Source organism: Manacus vitellinus, unplaced genomic scaffold (assembly GCF_001715985.3).
Source record: "Manacus vitellinus isolate BGI_N305 unplaced genomic scaffold, ASM171598v3 scaffold_25_pilon, whole genome shotgun sequence".
Lineage (NCBI taxonomy): Eukaryota > Metazoa > Chordata > Aves > Passeriformes > Pipridae > Manacus > Manacus vitellinus.
Window position 1 is genome coordinate 704,774 of NW_021939882.1, and position 22,126 is coordinate 726,899.

Genomic DNA, 22,126 nt, shown 5'->3' on the forward strand with positions numbered 1-22,126 from the left:
CAGAACAAATGGGAACTGAATTTGGCCTTGAATAAATTGATTACCAGACAACTTTGTGGGGAGAGTCCTGGGTCAGGGTCAGCCTGGATTGCTTGGCTGAAAGACATGGGTGTGCACATGAAGGTCCCGCAGCTGTGGAGTAAAAACTGGCACGAGGCATTTGGTGGAAATAGGTTTGCTGATAGCAATTCTAATGCTGTGCAAGATAAACTTTTGTTTTTGGGAAAGGTTGTGGAAATGGTGGTCAAGTGTCAACATGTTTCTAAAGGGAGGCTCATCCTGTAATTGGAGATTCCCAGAAGATCCTCTTAACTGAACTTTCCTCTATCAGTGCATGCATTTATGCTGCAGTTTTGGGGCTTCCTTGGAAGGCCTGGGTGGATTGTCCTTCCCAAGCAAATCGGTGTGTGATGTGTTGTGGCTCTGCTGGTCTAAATATTGCACCAGGCTGAGCAAGCTACTGGAGCCATCCTTAGCAAGTCATCTAGCCCAGCTTTGGTGTGACACTCACTGTGGATTTTGCCAGGATCAAGAGCTCTTCCTGCAGCATTAAAGCTATGTGTGCTGGGGGATGTTCTGCTGAGACATGCAAGAGAGGGAGGAAGGGCTGTGAACCTGCTTTATCAGTGGTTTACCTTCATTGTCCTTCTAGAGCAAAGCTGACTTAGGGAGCAGCAGTTTCCCTTGACACTTCCATGTGTTTCAGCGTTGTATGGGAACGTGCAGCAGGCTTCAGTACTCTGCATGGTTGTGATTTTATTTTGTGGGTTTGAGTCACTCTGTTCCTTTGCGTGGCCACAAGTTGGAAGGTTTGGTAGAGTTCTCTGCTTCAAATAGCTTGGGAGTGACAGTGTGTTGGGGGTGATGATGGTGGCCCTGGCTGGGTTGGGTGCTCTGGCACCACAGGCCAGAGAGAAGCCTCCATTTCCTTTAGAAATGGTCAACAAAGGTGGTTGTTGGTGTGACTGAGGTCTCGGTGCTGCTCAGTCTGGCTCTGGTGGCAGTCAGAGGTAACACAAATGCCCTTTGTTCGCTTGATCTAGGAAAATGGCACTCTGGTTCCCTCCAGAGTGGGTGTGACGCTCACAATGTGCTGGCGGGCACAGCTTGCCCCAACCTGTGCTCCTGGGGAGGCACGTTCACTTCCTGCCGGACACCTCTTGAAGTGGCTGGAAACAGGTCTGCAACCTGCTGCTTTAGCAGCAGAGCTGGCCTGTGACCTGGCCACATGTCCACAGGCACTGCTCTCCACTCCCAACTTGCTCCCCAAAGCAGCCCCAGCCTCTGATGGGGCCGAGGAGAGGCATCCCTGCCCCACAAGGAAGGTGTTGAAGGAGAAGTGTCTCCAGTGCTCCAGTGTCACTCCTTTGATCTCTGGCAGGCTCTGCAGAGATCCCTCGGTGACCATGAGAGTGACAGCCAGGGAGGTAATGGGGGCTTGGATGGGGCTTGTGAACCTCACGTGTCCTTGACACACGAGCCAGAGTTAAACTGTGATTGGAAAGCTGGACGGGGGGCGGAAATGTGAAGCGTGTCCTTCCTGCTGGCCGCCCGCCGGTGCAGCCGGAGGGGCTGTGTGAGCCCGGGGGGACCGGCAGCTGGGAGATGGGTCCTGCTCTGCTCTTCCCGGCCCAGGTATGGGGGTGCAGTCCCGGGGGGAGGTGGGAGGAGGAAGCGGAGTCTGTGCTGAGCACACTGCTGAGCACGTTTTTCCAGCTGAGCGGCGGCGTGTGCCGCGCTCCTGCAGAGTGACTCTGCAGTCTGCAGGGCATGGCTGCGCCGGAGGGACCCGGCGAGGGGGGCTCTTATCGCTTCTGCTTTCCTGGTAGTCATTTGACTTCTTTGACTTGCCTGCCGGGAGAGAACAGGGGGTTTTCAGGGCTAGATAAGGTAGCTTTTAAGAAGTTCTGAAACACTTGAGAAAAGAGGTGAGTTTTTTCCTGACTAAATATGTGGGGAAACAAGTATGAAATTGGAAAAACCACAACAATGAGGAAAGGGTAAAGTTTTGTTGATGGGGGAAAGTAAGAGAAAAGGTGTGTGGGGAGATTGGTGTTTTACTTGCTTGGTAACTCAGAGATGGGTATGTTGCTAAATACTGAGCACTGTCTTTAAGCAGATTATTTGTGATATATATTCGGCCTTCACACTAAGTCACACTGCCCTTTTTTTTTTTTTATTTATGACTGTGGTTTTGAAAGCTCCTAGTTAGTGGGGTAAACGAGTGATTAATTTACCATATCTTAGTTACCAAGCTGTCTGGTCTGCACACTTACAGATGACAAAGCTAGTGATGGAATAAAAGAGTGAGAACTTAACGGTTTATAAGCAACACTTAAATGTTTGATAAGCCAGCATTCACTTCAAACTACAGGAAATTAATTTCTTCAGATTCTCCAAGGTCAGATCTTCCTTTTCTTTATTTTATTAAATGTTACAAAAGAAGCACTGAGTTTATTCCTGCAAGACCCTTAGGATTCTTTTGTACCTCTGCTGTAACCAGAAGGGTTGCACTTCCAAATAGTCACAAAGTCTGTGTCAACTCTCCTGGCCTCACAGAATGGGCCTATGAAAATAAAGACTTGACCATAATAAGAAATAGCAATGCTCTTGGCCTCCTCTAGCACAAAAAGAGATACTTAAAGGAGTGACTGAAGCGCTTCACTGTACCTGTGTACCTCCAGGGCTCTTGTTGGTAGGTCAGCTGCAAGGCTGTGTAAGTGGGCAGCAGGTAAAGGGAAAAACAGAATGTAGAATTAAGTGTAAAGAGTGACAGCAGTATGCAGGATGCTGACAAAGTAGCAGCAGATACATTGCTCCACATTTTAGTATCCAAATAATGTTGGGAGGTTTTACTCTGACTGAAACAGAAGCGATGGGATATTTGTGCACGAGGTTCCACCCAGCAAAAAAGAAGAGCAAATCGCAGAGGTGTCTCCACCATGTGCTCAGATGACAAAGCAGGAGACTTCACTGTCTGCAATCATATTGAATTTCATTTCCCAGCTCCCAGCTGAACCTTGAGAGCTCGGGGGAATACCGACTATGATCTAATGCATCTTTTGAGTACTCAGAAATCCTCGACCACTGTGGAGGGTCTTGCAGTGATCTGAACAAAAGGGGACTTTTCTTTTGGCTTCCCAGTCTCGGGTGAACTCAGCTCCCTGCTTGTTTGGTTTTTTAATTAAAGAATGATAAATGTGACATTTGCACACTGTGCAGGGAAGAATTTTCTGTTAGTGACCCATGATTTTAAATTTTTAAACTTAAACATCTAAGAACAACTGTGGAGATGATTTGGAGAAGACGTGGCAGATTACAGCGAGATAACCCTCTTGTTGGAGTTGAAATCTGAGTTGATCTAACTGCCAGCAGAGAAGTGGAACCAAGCACAGTTGGAGTTCGAAGGGTGATTGGAAAGGCTTTGTGTTTGATTAAAACCAAGCAGATAGCCTGGACCAGAGGGAGGGAACATCTCAGACTGTGAGTCTGATGATTTGTAATTCAGTTAAGAGATTTAATTATGTTGTCTTCACTGTGCTGCCTTGTGTATCCTACATCCCCCCTACTTGGCCCTCTGCCTCCAGCCCTAAGGTGGAGAGAGTCTTGCAATTTTGTTCCTGGAGTTTTCAGAGGGATTTATGGCATCCTTGACTGATATTATGAGGCTTACCCATGATACTGGTGGTTTTGAGGAGCTGGGGTGGGATCCCCTTTCATGGAGAGGCTGGATTTCTGGCTGCTGTAATGGATTCTCCTCTGTAGAGAGAAGGATCTCTCCTGCCTGCTGCTTATTGCACTGTCCTTGGGCAAAGCTTGGCTGTGGAGGCTGAACCTGCCCTTGATGTGCACACAGATAGTGTGACAACCCTTTCAAAGGGAAACACCATCCTATCTCCCTTTCCACAGTATGGGATCCAGTTGGCTTCTGAGCTCCACCAAAATGGTTCCTGTGTTTCAATAAGAGTCTTTAAGACATGTTAATTTTGCTTGATTGTGCCTGAAATTTTGCTACCTGTTCAATATCCGGTGTCTTAAAGAGCAATTTGGGGAGGATGACTGTGATCATTTGGCCCAGATTCGTGTAGGGTTGGTCTCCTGGAAGGCTGGAGGTCTGCAGTAATGTCACTTCAGGCTTACTGGTGATTAAAGAATGTGAGGCAGAGCTGAATCACCAGCAGCTCCATAGGAGCAGTAATTGAGCACCTTTAAGGTACCCTGTACTTCCTCTGCAGCTCCTTGTTCGGTTCATGATTAGGAATGTTGGGACTCTTGCCTGGAGCAGCAGTATTTTGCTCTTTCTCCATTTTGGAGTTGAGGGAAGGGGTTAATAGGAGAGAACACCCAGTGTTTGTTCTCTCCAGTGCAAGCACTGATAAGTGGATGGGAGAAACAACAGCCGTGACCTTCCAGTTATTCCTCGTGTGCCTGTGCACATGTGAGTGTTGGATTCGCAGGACTGTGTTTGGACAGTTCTCATATTTCTGGTCAGGCTGACCAGATGCATTCCTTGGAACCCCACTGGCATCCGTGGCGCTCAGAGAAGAGACCTGGACCCTCTTCCACAGGGATCTCTGTAAGGTGCTTTTGCTGGACACAGTGCCGGTCCCACTGGTGCCCGTGTTTAGACAGTGTCACAGCCCTGCTCTGTCAGTGCTGCTCCCCTTTGGCCTGGAGGAGACTGAACATCAGCATTAAGGTACTAATTTAGTGTTGGTGTGAAGTTAAAGTTAGGGAGCTGTCTCGGACAGGTAATGCTCTGACTTTGGAATAGGTAATTTTTTTCTAGAGGTGTTCCTCTTACAGCTCGTTGATGCTGGAGGTCTTCATTCCTTTTCAAGTACATAAGCAGTGGCCCCACAGCTGAGCTTCACCAAACCCACAGGTGCTTATACACTGAAAACCTATTTCAAGCATTTGTTTCCATGTGGTTTGTGGGAAATTGATGTTTAGCACTCACATTGACTGTAGCTCTTGAGCTGGTGTAGGCGACAGGGGTGTCTGAGAAGGAACCAAACCTCTCCTCTGAATGGAGAGTAGAAAATCACTTACTGGGGTCTGCTAGTCTGGATACCCTTGTGGAGGAATTGATGTGGGTGCTGATAAACCCTTCGGCAGATTTTTCTTTCTCTTGCACAGACCATAGGTGGTGTCTTAGGACTTAACCAGCATCAGGTTAGGATTGATCCATCTGTCTCAAGCTTCAGCTTCTCTTTGAGAGGGGGTAAGGATACTTCCTACAGTAAGTTAAGAGGCATGGGAGGTGTTTGTGTGGACCTGGCAGCTGGATGGGGTTGGGAAAATCTAAGTGGCTGAGAGCTGGACCCTCCCTGAGCCTGCTCAGCAGGTAACAAAGGAGGGGAACCGGAAGCAAATGAGATCTCAGGAGTGATTTAATTGGCCATGCTAATCTTTGGGTTTGGGGTTTCTTGCTTTGCTACTTTTTCCTAATAAACCTCGCCCCCTTCTCTGCTGAGCATTGCTTTGAAGAGTCCTGTAACTGTCTTGGGAACCTGTGCAGGCACTGCCTTGGCCTCTGAGGATGGTAGAGGTTTGAGCTGGAATGTTGCGTGGGACAGGGAAAAGATTCAAGCACCACTGGTCTCTTTGCAGCACATGCTGGACTATGTAATTTGGACTTTTTTGCTCTTTGGATCGTCCCTGCTGGGCAGCAGGTCAGGAGGAGAGATACCAATCGATCCTGCCATCCACCAGCACTTCCCTTCCCAGTCCCTCTCCTGGGCAGCCAGCACAGCCCTGCAGCTTTCGAGCCATTGTGATCGAGTTCTGGTCACGTCTCTGCTGCCGAGTCCCCGCGTGACCTTGGAGAGGTCATTTGTTTTGCTGACGTCCGAGTCTTTTGTCTGCAAAACGTGGAGGATGATTTGGTTACAACTTCACGGGTCGAAAGCCAGAACAAATCAGCTGGTGTCTTCCTGTAGCAGTGGCAGTGTGGATGAGCCCTGTGTCCCGCTGGGAGCGGCTGAGGAGCTAGCTGTCATCTCCACTGGTACCTGTGCGTGCAGAGGCGCAGCCTTTGCTCAGCACACCGGTGCAGTGGTACCAGGCAGCGTGCTTTGGTGACTGGCAGGTGACACAAAGCACTCTGAGGTCCTCTTCCCCCCAGCTTGGAGAGCAGGAGGGTAATTGGAGCTGGTTCCTGCTGGTGCTCCGCCTGCGGCCGCGCGGCCCCTCGGCAGTTATGGCTGGAGGTTGCTGTAATAACGAGTCAGCGTTTCTCTTGCGTCAGGGATAATGAGCTGCTCTTCAGCCGCTGCCTCCTGGGCCCTGCCAGGAGGAAGCAGTGTCCATGGTGGAAAAGGGGGGCTGGGAGCAGGCAGTGGGTGGTGGAGGTCCCTTCCCAGCTGTAGCTTCTGAGCAGGGAGAAGATGGGCTTCCTGCGAGGGTATTTGGAGTCAGCACTGTAAGTGTGGCTGGTGGAGGAGCCCCCTTGGCAGTGTGCTTCCACAGGGAGTGGGAGGAGCAGTGGAGGGGAAATGGGGGCTCACAAATGGGGTAACCTTCCTGGACCTGTCCCAGATACCTGAATAGCAGCAGGAACCAGATAGCCCCTGGGGAGGGGGTATGTGTGTGGATGCATCAGCTTTTCTCTTTAGATGCCCCATTTTAGCATACGGGCTCCTCCTGCATGTAAAAATACCACCAGGCAAAAATTGAGATTCTGTATCCACCCCCCCCAGCACCACCTAAAATCAGGACAACTGCCCTCAATTTAGTTATGTCTCCTGGGCTTTTTGTGCAGCATCTCTTGGTATTGGTGCTCAGAGCAAGCACCCCTGTACCACATCTGCACCCTCACTGGGTGGTCCTGAAAGGGGCACTCTATGCCCGTCCCGACACTCTGCCATGCACACCCTGGACCTCCTCCTGCTCACTCCTTCCTCCACCTCCCTTTCCTGAAAACGGGAAGAGTCGTGGAATGTGTTTTCCATTGAGATGTTGTAGGCTGTGTGGATACTGTACAGAGCCCAGGAAGGATGGTCATGGGCTTGGGAAATAGCTGGCTCGGCAGAGACAGGTGCAAAGGTTAAGAGATGACTGGTTCCTGTGGTGATTATAATCCCTTTGTTTAGTCACCAAGTCTTTCTGATTTTGGGCACATGCTGAGAAACCAAAGTGCCTGCATGCAAGAAGGGGAAGGAAATGTGAGACCATAGGGCCCAAATTTCCTAGGCCTTCTTATTTGCATTATGCTCCTTCCCTCTGGGCTGACTGAAGGCTATTTAGTGTTGGTCCAGCGGGGCAGGCAGGGCATGGCTGGGATGTGTGATGCAGGCAAGGGCAGAGCTGCCTGGCTCCCACACAGGGGCTGCCCCTCCTGGGCAGGTGGCTGATGGGATGGTGGAGAACTGCTGTGGAGCATGGTCCTACAGTGTCTGGCCTGTGTTGGGAGACCTGGCATCAGGGTGCTTTGGGAGGTAGCAGGTGGGAAAGCAGGGTGTGTGGTAGCAGGAAGCCAGCTGGTTTTCTGGCTTCACCTTTCTATGTTGGGGCTTCGCTTGTCCAAAATGTCAGCCTGATCTCTGTGCCTGGGTCTTTTGTGTTTGATTTTTAACCTTGGGAGAGCTGGGAAGGGAGCTGACCTAGACAGGCAGCCTCAGTCCTGCAGTGTACTAGACAGGCTCCTTGGAGAGCAGTCCGAGGGGTTTATCTTTGCCTTGCTGGCCACATGTGTTTCTGCCTCCTTCCCTACCATGGCTTTCTTGGGAAAAGAAAGCGCTGCCTGATTTAGACTTCTCTTGGGCACCTGAGGTGCTGCCCTTAATTGGCAGGCTAATTTTTAATCTAGTCACTTGTGCTTGCAGGGGAAAAAGGTGTCCCAAAGGGTCGTTGTGCCTGACAATCCCTGACCAGCCCTGCCTCAGATGTGTGCTCCCAGCAACCCTGTTTTTAGAAGAGCAAGTCCTGCAGACTGATTGCTCTATCCTTCTTCTCAACAGTGGGGAAAACTTCCTACAAGCCCAGAGTTCTGGATCTCTGCTCTGGAGAGGTTGGAGTCAAATCTCTGTTAATTTTAGGTGTGATGAGTTGGACAGGTCTGACCACTGGATACAAGTGTCATTCCTCCGCAGGAGTTGCACTGGCAAACCTCTTGAGGTGAATGTGAACTGTATCTGCCCTCGACCATGATGTGTGGTCCTTGAATTCTACTGACCTCAGCCACTGAGGAGTTTCACTGCTTTTCTAGTAAATGTGGTGGCAAATCTGCTATTGAGTTGTGGCTGAGCTCAAGAGGAGCCAGATGAACCTTTCCACACATCTAGAGTCAGATGGGGCAGTGGGGGATACAGCAGTGAGATGAGAGGAGACCTTGAGGGACTGCGGGCTGGGAGTTGTGGTGGTGGCGTGACTGACAGGAGATGTTGCTGAGGGGTCACCTGCAGCTGCTGCCTGGTTTGGTGGCAGTTGTGGTTTCTAGAGGTGGGTTCTAGCCTGGACCTCTTGTGAGTAGTTGGTTCTGCTGCGGCGTGTGTTTGAGGAGTTGGTTGGACAGCCTAGCAGGAATGCAGACTGGAGAACTGCACCCACTGGGGTATGGCAAGGGCAGTGATTGCCAAGGCCTGTAGTTCTTGACGGGCACAAAGGAATTTCTTTTATCAACCTTTATATTATTATTATTTTATTTTGCTTTCTGATAACAGCTGATATAGCTGAGTGAAACAGGTGGGATACCAGTGGATGCATTTGGGTTGTGGGCTGGTGGAGGACTGCAGTAGAACATGCAGTTTGCAAAGGATCCAGACTGGTGCTTGGAAGCTTTTCTGGATGTGTTGGATTGGCCCTGATATCATGCCTTCAAATGGCCGCAGACCATAACTGTGTAATGTCTTGATTTAGGGCTTTTTGCTCCACTTACTACTTCCTGCTCATACATGGGATGAAAGCATCCCTGCCCGAGGATGCTTTGAACGTGGTGCAGTGTCAAAGGTAAAGAAATAGAAGTTCTTTGTGTGTATTTTTGCTGTTTTGGCACTGGCTGAGCCCAGGCCAAAGAGCATTGCCCTGTATGAGGGGTAGTCCTTGTGACTTTCCAGCTGAATGTGTGTTTTGGGTAGCTGATAAGCAGGAGCCAGGGGCCTGCCCCTGTCCCAGGAGACCTTGCCTTGCTGGCAGCCTCCCTTCACCCTTCTCTTCCAAGATCCTTGAAGAAAACAACATAATGTATTGCTGTCTCAAAAGTACTGTTTTCATAGCTTCTGGGGGAGCCTTTATTAACAGGCTTTCTCCACGTACAGTGTCCTGTGTGCTCCTCAAATGAAAAATCTTCCATCTGGTCCTTCCTAGCTACTTCAGGAAACATCCTCCCAGCAATAAATAGGGTCCTTCAAGAGAAGGACCTGTACCTCTAACTGGAAAAAGCGTGGGGTGGTCGTGAGGTTGAATAATCTGTGTCAGGGTCTTAACTCCCCAAGACTGCACAGCAAACTGTGCTTGCTGACAGGGACACCTGAGCTGGGAAGGGGAAGGCATTCTTCTGGGGTGGTGGGTGATGTGCCAAGGCACTGGGTGCCCATTTGATGATGGTTGGGTGCTTCTGGCTGCCTGTTCTCTGATGTAGGTGCTGTGTTAGAGCCAGGCACAGCTGCCGATGTCCCTGGTGGCTGTGAAAACCAAGGACCATGAGGAAAATGCTCACTTGGCTTTTGCCTTGCCTTCCACCTGTGCTCCCTGTTAGATGTTCTCTGCAGGTTTCCATCTGATATTGCTGCTCAGGGGGAGTGTGGGGGTGCCACCAGCTAGCTCACTGTGTGGATCTTTGTACATCTCAGCAACCTCTTTTATTGCTCAATGCTGTGTGTTAGAAGCCAATACAGAAGGTTATTTATGAGAGCAATGTGTTCAGGTAAACACAGACTCCTTCAAAATCTTTCTCACAACAAGTGGTTGAATTGAGGTGGGTTCCAAGCTGGATTGATGTTTAACTTGAGATACTAAGAAAATACTTCCTCTATTTAGCTAAAGCAAACAAATCGAGAGAGGAGACCTTTTAAATATGATTCGCACTCCAGCTGCAACCAGTACTGATTTTTTTTCTTTCTTTTTTTTCTTTTACAGATATATTTCCGACTGACAGCCAGTCTGGTATGTATTAAGTAAAAATGGAACTCTTCAAACCCTCTCCCTTGCCTTCCCTGCACTTCTCTTTCTGCAGAGCCAGCACTAACCAGATACAGAAGACCGGTAGAAGAATATGCAATGGGCATTAATTTTAAAAAAAAAGCCCATAAAACAAGAAAACACCCAAAAACCCAAGCAAAAAAAAATTCTTAAAATACAAACCTCTAATATTTTGGCCATCCTCATATGGCAGCGACATCTTTTATGCTTTCATGTAGTGATGACTAAACAGCGAGAGGGTTACTTTCCTCCCATACATTGCAGCTTAGCAAATTTGGGTTTCCAGGGTGAAAGAGTTTGGCAACTTGTTGGTCTTGGTCATCAATCATAATAGAAAAACATTGACATGTCAAGATGCAAATGTAATTCAGACTTGCTGTTGTTTATATATTACTTGTGTGCAACTGGATGTGTCCATGAACCTGAAGATGTATATCTGAATTAGCAGTACTTTGGAAAGATTCAGACTTTCCCTGTGGCTTGTAGTCTGTGTTGCTGTCTAGTATTGCTGTTAAGGACAACAAAAATACAACAGTGTTGCCACCAGTGCAAGACCAATGAAAACTTCCTGGCCCCAGCAGTGTGTGCACATTGCTGGGAAGGATGGAGCAGAAATGGATTGGGGCCCCTGAGAGGAAGGGAGGCTGCTCTGGGTAGAGATCCCAAATCAGAAAAGGAGTGTAGCCAGTATTGATGATCTCAATTCTTGCCTTTCCCAAACTGCCAGAAGGTCTTCATCCAGGTTAATGTTGTCAGAGTGCCAGGACTGAAGAAGAGGTTTGTGTTTTACCCAGTGATACCAAGATGGGTCCATAAGATCTTGTCTCAGATCTGTAGTGCCATGTGGAGTTATTCTATAGCAAGGCACTGGGAATGGGAGTCAGTGCCTGCCTTGGCTTTGTGCAACCCCAGGCACCTCTGACCTCCATCTTTGGCTTTGCATGGGATTACATTTCACCAGTTCATGGATAGTGTGAGGATAAATTGCTGCTGATTGTGGAAGCATTGCATGATCAGGATTTAGAAGTATGGGAGTCAACACCATTGTCTTAAAGATGAGTTCAGTAAAAGAAACTCACTGGTTTAGAGCAGTGTGGTGTAACATTGGAGACAGTGTAATTTAACTTGTGAGTTGAACAGAGGGCTGGGTGTTGTGGATGTGTTTCCAGAGCCCTAGCCAGCTAATGAGGCTGTGGTATATAACTGAATCCACTGGATTAAGGCTTTGATTCCACATTTGTAAGTCTCAGGATTTTCTTGCTTTCATAACATGTGTAAGAGTGACATATTAAGACTGGTTTTGAAGGAGCAAAGGTACGTTCCCATGTGTTGAGTTCATAAGAGGCTTTTCTCCACCCTGCTTAAGATCTGTCTTTGTTGGGTGTTGGATTTTGTCTGCCTGTGCTGCAAAACTCAGAGATGTCCTTTGCTTGGCACAACTCCACCCTCTTGTTCTCCAGCTGGTTGGGGACCTCCAGGGTGGGGCACAAATGTATGTCTGCAGCAGATGATAGTGCTTCAGAAAGTGCATGTTACATGTCAATAGTGTTACAGAAAACGTTACCTACAGAGCTTGGGGCTTTTTTACTATTCTGTATTTTTTTAGGAGGTAAGTGAAAGCTCAAACAGGATTCCTCTTTATAGTAGCTACACAGGACACTGTACAGTCTTTCTCCAGAAAAACCTTCTCCAGAAAAACTTTAAAGCTGGTGCCATGCCTTTTCTTCCCATGCACTACGCTTATCTGGAAGCCCTGGTATCTCAAAACACAGTGAAGTGTGAGCCCAGCAGGCGAAGGCAGAGCAGCACTGGGAGCATACCTGGCACCAGAGCTGTTGTGCACTCCTGAGGCTGCTGGGTTTGACTCCCTCACTTCCCTTTCCTTGCTGAGGTTGTTGAATGAGTTAATTTGCTCAAGTCTGTTAGTGCAAGTCACTGGGACTCTCATACCTATGTCAGTGCCTATTTTTTAAGGTTAATCTTGTAAGGTCAGATGGGACTGTATGGGCAGTTTCCCCTCTGAGTGAAAAGTCTGTTGTTCTTCCTCCCAACGAAGCAGTTAGCAGAGTGATGGAGGATGCTAAGTTGCAGTAACAGGGTTGGGAATTGCATGGGTGAGGAGCCTGAGCCAAAAATCAGCCATTTGGTAGGCACAGTAGCTGCAGAGTGCCCCAAAGCGTGTTCCCGCTTGTTAGTGATGGATGCCAGAGGCGTCCTGCCCTCAGCCTGGTGTCACGTGTGAGCTCTATGGAGGTGGAAGGGCAGCAGTGTTTGTGTCCTGGTTACCTAATAGTGTTTGGAAATACAGTAGTTGTTGGAGAGAGGCCTCTGACTTTCCTTTTGTCTGGCACAGCGGTTCCTTGGTCCTCTCCTCTCCCACATCCACCAACTAGATTTGGCATCAGAAGAAGCCCCTTCAAACCATGTGATCTGGAGTTCACATGGAAAGCTGAAAGACTGTAGCACCCTTGGGAGATGCAGGGCTGGGCTTGGCAGGGTGGTGGCAGGGCAGAGGGACACTGATATTCCCCACTTCTGCTGTTGAAGGAGAACTGGGGGAGTACATTTGCAGCTGGGCTTCCTGTGGATGTGTTTGCCCTGAACACCAGACCCCTCTCTGAGGTGGCTGATGCTCCACCTCCCAGAGCCTGCTACTGTGTGTGGTGGTGAAATTTGCTGCCTGTTCTGGAAGGGAATACTTCTATCACTTCGAACAGATCTCCTGCTGGCTTCGTGTGCTGTGCCTGTGCCCTCCTGGCCTCGTGTGCCACAGCCAGCCCTCCTCCTCTCCATGCTGGAGGATCCCAGACTTTTTAGTCTCACCTCTTGAGGAGCTGCCTCTGGGTGGTTTAATTGCTTTTCTTTGACCATCTGTAACACTGCTGTGCCCTTGTTGAAATCCAGAGACCAGAGCTGACTGCAGGGTGCAGTTGTGGATGTGCTGGTGTTCAAGAGAGCAACAAGTGATGCTCTGCCTTGGTCTCACTACTCCTGATGACTTTTTTTAATCTACTGCTGCACCCTGACCTGTTCATTTTATACAATTGTCAGCTGTGGCTGGGATATCTTTCTTGAGTTATAAATGCCCCTTTGAATTAAATGCTGTAAAGTTTTCCATAAAGAGATGAGGGTGATATTACTACTGCAAGGAAGTAGTTTTTAATCCTTTATAAAGAAAAGGAGGGGAGATAGATCTTTAAATTAGAAAAGTGCTGTGTTGCTCTCCTTTTTTAATTGGGTATTCCTGACTTCTTTGACAAGACTGATTTACTGGGTTGTTTTTTATGCTGTGTATTGACACAGGGGAGGCAGCCACCTGTGGCACTGAAATTACCTAGATTAGAGAGAGTGGTTTATGCACCAGGATCAATGTGATTGAGCACCCAGGAAGGAAGCTGGCAGGGTTTTTTTGTATCAAAGTTATTCAGAAAATCTAGAATTTCTCTGCATCTAGCTTAAGGTGGGAGGCACAAGTGAGGATGTTGTATTTTGTGCTTGGACAGCATGCCCTGAAATCAGCTTGGCTGAGGTACAGTAATCCTTAAGTAGCAAAAAAAGAAGCCTTTCTGCTTGCTCTCAAAGATGGCAGGGATATTTAAGTGCCTTGTCATGGTTTTAATGCTCTGGATTCGCCAGCTGGAGGAAGCCCCCATACCTGCGCTTAGTTTAATCCAGGTGCTTATGGGACTGTAAGATTTTTCTCTGCTCATTTCTGGAGACACTTTGCTTAGCAGGTGACCTAGGTCTGGCCTCCCTGAATTCCTGGGAGTGTTTACTGCACTTGCTCTCCTGCCTCCAAATCGCTCTTGCTTTTCTCCACCCCAGGAGACAGGGCTGGATTTCTGCCTGGTGGTGGCTCTGTGTTCCTTGGCTTCACAAGCTGAGCTGCTGCTCAGTCTCCTCATTATATGCAGTCAGGGAGGCAGGTTTGCAGCTGTCCTGGTGCAGGCTTTGAGGGTGAGGTTAAGTGGTCGCTGCACAGGGGACACTCTGGTCCTACTGAGATGCCTCTGCAAAAGCAGCCAAAGTCCAGGTACGGGAATCAAAGCAGGAGGAACTAGGAATGATGTTACTTAAATTACGTCACAGTTTCCTTCCTAAAAGCCCCTTTCTTTGAGATGACAGGTTTTTCCAGAGGCATATTTTGTGCAGAGGTTGCACTTTAGCCTTGTATGACCCCTCACCCCCTCCACTGGCGCAGTGGGAGCTGTGCAGTCTCCTCACAGACAGTGTGAACGCTTGGAGCTGGAGGGTCTCGCGGCAGGCGCTTGGCTCTCGATTCCTGTCTCTTCATTGTTAAATATTTACAGTGAGACGTACCAGATGCTTCCCAGGAAGGGTTTTGTCAGCTTCCAAGTCCCCAGCTGCAGCTGCAGAAGAGGCTGACGGCCATTAAAGGGATCATGTCAGCACGACAGTGACCTCCTCTCGCTCATGCTGTGGGTGCCACCGGTTTTGCTGTCTCGGTGGCCACAGTGGGATGCAGGCAGAGAGCACCCCTCTGCTGATGACAAGAGATTAATGATGTCTGGTCCTCAGGCTTTTGTTTTTCGTCTCCTTTGAAGTTGTTTCACTGCAGTGGCAGAGGGAGCGGGTGATGCTCTTGGATTTTGTTGCTGCACATCTTTTTTTGTGGGACTGTCTCTCCATAGCAGTGGTGCCCACGTGTGACTCCTGCACGACTGCCTTCACTCCCTCTCTGTTCTTGGCATGACAGTGTCTGTCTTGTTCACCTATCCACCCTGTGGAGAGAGGGGTGGGCTAACAGGGAGGCAAATTCCTATCACCAGCTCTGGACACCACCAGCCCTGGGCATGCAGACTCCAGCAGGCTGGAGCATTGCTGCTGAATGCCACTCCTGTGCTGGTCTCACTGGTCAGGTTTCCAGTGTGCCTCCTGCTTTCAAGATAAGGTCCAGGACCTTGGGCTGGGCTCTGTTTGTGGGCTTTGGTGCTTATCAGCTTTTGCTGCTGACAAGGTGACCCGCTCTGCAGCACTGAGGATGAGGAGGGAGGGTCCCCCTAGCCTGGGCCGTGTGCTGGTCTGCCCCCCTACAGGACAACCTGTAGATGCACACAGGGCTTGCTCCTGTCTCAGTGTTACAGCTGCGATGGACGAAGAAATTCCCGGGTCTCATGGAGGTGGGATCTCCAGAGGTGGCAGGTCTCCTTCTCTGGGGGGGGCCAGGGAGGAGCAGCCTCGCTAGGTCATCGTTTTTCCAGCTAAATATAGTTGCCTGTGCTTTCATAAGGTCAGGATTTTTGTATCACGTGACTGTCTTATCCCGCCGCCCTCGGTCAGAGTAGGGGATCGTGTGTCTGAATGGGTAATAATTAACTGTTAACTAGCTTTTCATTAGAGCCTGGCAGAACAGGCAGAGCAGTGCAGCAAAGGCTAAGGGGAGCAGGAAACTGCTCCTGGTCCCTCCTGGAGGGTGGACACCCCCTTTTAATTTGCAAATCAGTTGTCCCCAAAGGTGAGTGGGTTGGGTTTTCTATTGTGTTTTATAAGGAGTTGCAAGTCTTGCATTGTTCGTCTGTCCTTGCTGTCCTGTTGTTCCTGCTCGTGTCACCCTTCCCTTCCCCCACTGTGAACTATCAACTGATCTCTGAGCTGGATTGGAGGAGGGCCTAACCCTCATCTCATCCAGGGTTTGGCCTGCCTGCATGCCCCGGGCCCCTGCAGCCTTGCCTCAGGCGCCCTGCTCTCCCAGCACTGAGGTGTCCTTGCTGTGTGGAGCTGCCCTGAGTGGCAGCTGGATCAACTCATGCCTTTTCTCAGGGGCCCAGCCTGTCCAGGATGGACTGACACAGTGTTTTCCCTGGAGCACTGCTGGCTTTTTCAGCCCCTCTCCCTGAACCATTTAACCTGGCAGAGTGTTTGCAGGTGTCCTTGAAGGCTTTTCTGTCTTCCATCCTGGCAGAGGAACTGCTGGTTACGTGGTCTGCTGGCTGGACACTTGTCTGCACTGGTGCTGGAGTAGCCTCTCTGCAGGGATGGTGGGGTGATGGGTGCCTTTTTCCCTGGTTATAGAGGACAGGGTGGCTCAGCAGCTATGGGAGCCTGAGCCAGCCCAGCTTCCTCATTTTGACAGTTTCTGGAGTCTGGTCAGCTGGGTGACCTTGGCTGTGTCCCCTGTGTGATGCCTCTTGGTTTCTGGGAACCACTGGCTTTCTCAGCAGAGAACCCTTAGTTTAGGACTCATTTTTTTGTAGAAAACTGGGGAGGGGGAAGGGTTTCGTGTGCTGTCTCATTCTGCATGTGCCTGGCATCTCGGGGATTGTGTGCAGTGGTGTGAGCATGGATCGTGTGTCAGAAGTTTCCTAGAAATCTCCTTCAGGGAAGAGCATTGCTTGAAAAGGCAGTGGAAAGATGTCACTTGCCCTTAAAGAGAGTTCATTTGCTACCTTTAATAGTGGCTGTCTGTGCCAGGAAGAATCCACAGTGCCCTCACTGACAGTGTTAACGTTAGAAATGCCTGTCAGCATTTCTTAAGCCGCTCCTCCTGGAGTGTAGCTTGGCCACAAGTTGAAGCATTTCTGTCTTGGGTAGAGAGATGCAGGGAGGATGATCATGCATTTTTGGTAAGTCCAGACCCTTCCTGTCCCCCGTTTGCCCTGGAATTAAAAGTCAGACCCTGCAGATCACTGGTGTGTGCAGAGCTTGTAGCAGCTATGCGCATTTAAAGGAGCAGTGCTGCTCCTCAGCTCCCCGTAAGCAGGGCTGTGCTCTGTCTGAGCTCCTGCTCGCTCTGAGGGTCTGTGCAGGTCTGTGCTGCCTGTCTGTGCTGTCGGCAGAGATCGGCTCTGCACGTGTCCTGAGCTGCTTTACCTCCCCTTGTTCCAGGGCTTTTGGTAGTATCAGCTGAGGGATGTGAGAGCTTGGAGAGCTGGGATTATAATTTGTGTGCCCACACTCTCAGCCTGTGACAGAGGTGTCCTGCCTGTACCTGCCTGTATCCTGGCCTCTCTCCCTGCACTTTTCCAGGGCAAACTCATGAGCTCCCAGAGCTGCCTAGGACACCCAGGTGGGAATGTTCTCATGCTCTCTATAGAGCTGTCAGATGCCCTTTTTGAAGTTATTTTTAGAGAGTGATCTTTGCAGCAGTTGCAGAGCTTACATTGCAGGGAGGTGTAGGCAGCTCCTTGCTTCCTTTGCTTTTACAGTAGGGCTTGTACAGTGGAGCTTCTGCTGAGGAGCTGTGGAAGATTGCTTGGAAGGCTTTAAGCCATGGTGCCTGCAGCTTATCTCCTGCTCCAGTGGAACCAGCTTCCCACATGCTTTACAAACCTCAGTCCCACTCAGCCATGCACCTTAAGGATCCAGTCTTCGGCTTGGTCCTGACCTTGCCTGTACTAGTGCAGCTTTTCTTGCATGTGCAGGAAACCTGTGATATTGCTAAAGTGTTCCTAAGTCTTGCCTTTGTGAACAAGGCCAAATGCTTCTAGCATGAGACCATGTCCTGCAAGTGGTGTTCCTGGGTCCTGCAGTCCCCAGGAACAGGTGGGAACCCCTGTTGTGGAGACACCAACCTCCTCATGCTGGAAGATGTCCTTGTGATAACATTTCATTTAAAGTTGTCAGAGAACTCCATCCCGTGCTCCCTTGGTTTCCCCCTCTGTGCATGCACACACCTCCAGCTGCCACTGCAGTTTGGTGGGAGATAAAGCCATAAAATGTTTCAAACCTAGAGGAGTTGCAGTCTGTGTGCTGAGTCTGTCCTGAACCTTGCTGGCTTTGTGAGCCTTGTGATGCCTTCAGCAAAATGTGAGCATGCCAAGCAGTCAGTGCTATAAATCCCAGGCTTTTCCACTCGTGTGGAGCTGCAGTGACAAGCGTTACCCATGTCGGTCTGGCATTAGCTCTGACACACGGCTGAGGCGGTGCTGGGAGCAGCTCCTTGGGAGGCAGGCAGAGGTGGAAGCTGCTAATCGGTCTCGGGGGTATCTGCACCTCTCTCTGCACACAGGAGTGCTACCAGATCACTCCCTGGGCAGGCTGAGGCCCCCTCCCATCTGCTTGTCCTTCCTGGCCCCTTTATAGGAAGGATACGTTGCCCAGCACCGCTGCCTTGCTGATACAGAAATGGCTGCAGCACCCACAGTGGGCAGACAGTGTTTGTCCGTCCCTCAGGGCTTCTCTGCCTGTAATTTCAGGTGGTCCTCTTTATGATGGAGTCTCAACAAGAAAAATCTTTGGCACCATCTGCAGCAGGTGACCTGCTGGTGGGAGGGAAAGGGCTGTTTTTGTATTGTGGGTCGCATCTGGCCTGCAGGACTGATCCTGCAAATGTCTCTGGAGAAGTTGTGCTATTGGTGGGCATGAAGCTCAACAGCTGTGTCCTCTGATGGCTTGACCAGGCTCGGACTCTGAAGTCATGGAGCTGAGTACATGGACAGCAATGAGTGCCACAGGAATGCCTCCGAATCTGTGTCTTGCCCCTGGTGCTGTGCAGGTAAGGCCATCCTGGGAGAGAGCTTGCTTGAGGCCTGGAGGAGGGACAAGGTTGGTACTCTTGAGTTTCCCATGTTGGCAAGGTGAGGATACACCTTTGGAACTGTTATCTGTTGGCTCTCTAGGTCTCCTTTTAGGCCAAGAAAGGGATTTTTGCAGCCGCAGTGGTGTCCTGACAGGCTTGGCTGTGGGTGACTGCCTCTGCTGGGTCTGTCTTATGGGAGTTGCTTTGCAGGTTGGTGCTGTCCCACCACATCTTTGGTGTGTGTCGGTACCCCAGGAGGGACTCGCCCACCCTCCTGGAAAGGCTCTGAGGAAGCTGTCTCCAGGGGAAACAGTTAATCTCAGACTGGTTTTCTCTGTTCAAACAGTGAGCATGGATATACCAATAGTGTGAGCGAGCAGAGGTCCTCTTGAGTGTAAGCTGTCTAATGGTTTGTCTTTAGTCTTCTCAGAAGTTGTCATACCTGGGTGTCAATTGGTTTCTCAGGAGGTTAATGCAATACCTTGTCCTTACTGTGTCATTTTGACTGGGGCACTATTCCCCCTCTCACTTGCAACCTGCCAAGCCCCCCCATTGCTCTGGGCACAGCTCATCTTTGCCCAAGCTGCACTTGCTCTTTCTCACCTAAAAACCTCTAGGGAGCATTGCCAGAGTGGGTGTCCTGTGGTAGTGTTTATGACCTGTGGTCTTCATGTGTGCCAGGACTGTCCCGTGGAGGACTGTTTGGAGACAGAGTAGTGGAGTGGATCCTGGTGGACTGCTGGGCACATGGCTGTCTATCCCACACGGCACCCTCGAGCTCCTGCTGGGGCTCTGGGGAAACTGGGGATACCAGTTTGGCTCTTCCAACCCCGTCAGGACCTGCAGTACAGAGCATGCGCCCCTGCCTCAGCCTCTCCAGCACAAAGTCCGGGCTCTTGGCTTTGAAACCACCCTTATCAGCAGTTTCTCAGGTGCCAGGCCTTGGGCTGGAGCAGCACGGGAGCAGGCCTGCTCCTTTCTGTTGTCTTGGCTGCTGGGTAAGGAGGGGTGTGCTGTGTCAGGGATGGAGCATATGCTGGAGCTGAGGACTCTCTGTTCCTGCTGAGAGCCTGGGCTGCCCTCTCAGGCTGATGCTGGGGTTCTCTGAGCCCTTGTCTCTGTCGCACATGAGCGGTACACCTGAAGTAGGCACTACACCATTCTTACTGTAGGTGCAGGTATTTCTGCAGTATAATGCCAGGTCTCTGCCCATCGCTGTAGATTTATTCCCTCTCTTCATCCACCTTCTCTAAAATTCCATTGCAAACTGCATTGGGATGTAAGAAAAGACAGGGAACCAGGCTGGCGGGTGTTGGTGATTTTCAGAGGTAAGGTCTCCTAGGCCAAGCTCAGTTTTCCGTCTTGGGATGGAGGGACATTTAGCTGTGGATCTGCTGTCACTCTGGCTGGGCTGTGCTATCACTCTGCCTGGCCTTGTGCAATGGCTCTTCTCCTTCCAAGTACCAGGTGTCACTCACCTGGATGCCCCCATGAGCTCCCTCCCTGAGGGCTGTGCCACTGCCATCCGTGGGCTGGAGCAAAGCACAAGGTGTCTGCACAGCCTTGCCCTTGGTGTTTGTCGGGTGCATTGGGGAGCAAGTGTCAAAAGCCAGCGAGTGCTTTGGCTGCACCGTGCCCATGGGAAGGGTTTGGCTGCTATACTGGTGTTGGGGCCACTGTGGGTGCTCCCACCTGTGCCTTGTCCCCTCAATTGCTAAGAAATAATCTCTTGACTGGGCAACCCTATGGCTGGGCAAACAATCAGGCTCTGGCTGCAGGCAGTGAATCCAAACTTGAGACCTGCTTTTCTGTTCCTGGCTGTGCCAGCATCTGTTCTGTGGCCGCAGGCAAAGCTGCTCCTTGCTTCCCTGCCCGCTGTCCCCTTGCCAGTCTCACACCACTAAAGCCCTGGCTCCTGCTGCAGCTGTTTTCTCTGTCCTCTCACACACTGAGGCCCTGTTTTTTGGGGGCTGGTCAGGGAGTGCTAGTGCAACTGAAAATTACTTATTGCCAACAAATAAAGGTAAAAGGAGGGTTGTAAAATTACCAGAGGTCTGAGACATCTGTCAGCAGCTTTTAAGGGCTCAGCTATGAACCAGGGCAGTATTTAGTGTCCCTCACTGCTTGTCCTGAACTCTTGTGTGGGGTGAGCAGCATCCACTTGTTCCCCACTTCCCAGGTTGATGCAGTGACAAAGGACAGTTGAGTTTTTGTACAAAGGGTCTTCTCAGCTGAGAACCACAAGATGTGTTGCTGTCCCTATAGGAAGGACTTCTGAAGCCTGAGCATCTGGATTAACCTAAATGTGTTTTGGGTGCGTTGGGTTTGGTTTTTAAAACACTTGTGTTTGCTAGAGTCTCTGCAAGGCAACATTAAGAGCAGTTTTGGGTTTGATGTCCAGGAGCTTGACTCCAGAATTGCTGATGGGTTGGAACTGGTGCCCTGGGTTAGGCTGGTGTGCCCTAGAGGGTGCCAGGCATGCATGGCTTCTGCTCACCACGGTCTTGGCTGGGTGGATGGTGTGTCCAGCTTTCTGTCTGCCAACACTGTCACACCCTCTTGGTCTCCTACCTTGGTCTCCACCATGAATTGCTGGATCTCGACTCCATCATCCACGCTGGCTTGGCTGTGCTGCCTGGAGCAGCCTCCTTCCCTACCTCCCTCCCTGCCTGGCTGCAACCTTTTGTGTTTTGTCTTCCATAGCCTCTGCAAATGCTAATTAGTCTTCTCAGCACCTCAGCGAGATAAGGGATCCTTGTTCCTATCTTGCAGATAAGGAAAGTGGCAGAACTTGTTTGAAACAATCTCCTCCCTCCCCCACAAAGATGATTGAGACTGTGGCACACACCCCTGCAGCCTGTGCCCCTACGTCCTCTTTCACTTCGGTTGTGAGGGCACCATTCTTGACTGGTCCCCAAAAAAAGCACAGGAACATCTATGGCCATGAGGCTTCTGAGCTGAAGCAGCTGGAGGACAAGGCTGGATGCCATTGCTGTGAGCCCTGGGGCAGCAGCATGGTGGGAGCAGGCGCTGGGATGGGATATTCGCAGGGAGAGAGGGAGCCCTGCTGCCTCTAGCCCAGGAGATTGGTGCTGATCAGGCTGCAGAGCAAGTTCAGTTATTTCTTTCTGCAGTGCCAGTGATGTCAGTGCTGTTGGAGCAAGCAGGGGTGCTCTGTATGTGTGGAAAACTGGGCTGGCTGAGGGTGCTGTAGCTCCGGGTGCCTTTTGAGGCTGTTTTTAGCTGGTGACATCTGTGAGCGTTGAGGGGAGGATTTTGGGGGCTGTTTTGAAAGCACTTGCTCGTCCTCCACTATCAGGAAAGTTCAGAAGCCTTGTGGCAAGCTTTGTGCAGTAGAGCTGGGATTCTCAATGAAGTGCACGTGGAATAAATGAGGGACATGTGGGACTGCTACTTCTCATGAGGGGAAGCAATGCAGATGGGTTGGGGAGGTCCTGCAGGAAAGGGGAGGATCCAGGGAGAGCTTGGACTTCCCTGGAGTTGAAA

General features: G+C 50.3%; 1 protein-coding gene across 2 annotated transcripts in view; it reads left to right on the forward strand.

Annotated features, from left to right (window-relative positions):
* The first annotated feature begins 1,547 nt into the window (after positions 1-1,547).
* The window catches only part of LARP1 (La ribonucleoprotein domain family member 1), a 34,244-nt gene continuing 13,665 nt past the window's right edge, over positions 1,548-22,126 (forward strand). Inside the window, exons 1-2 of one of the 2 annotated variants that reach the window (XM_029960272.1) lie at positions 1,548-1,635; positions 10,078-10,104. Coding sequence is in view for 1 of the 2 variants with exons in the window: in XM_018073571.2 (XP_017929060.1) it covers positions 18,532-18,595 (64 nt within the window). In the remaining variant the exon portion in view is untranslated. Of the gene's footprint in view, positions 1,636-10,077; positions 10,105-15,555; positions 15,617-18,500; positions 18,596-22,126 lie in introns of those variants that run through there. The other variant, XM_018073571.2, reaches the window with a different exon arrangement.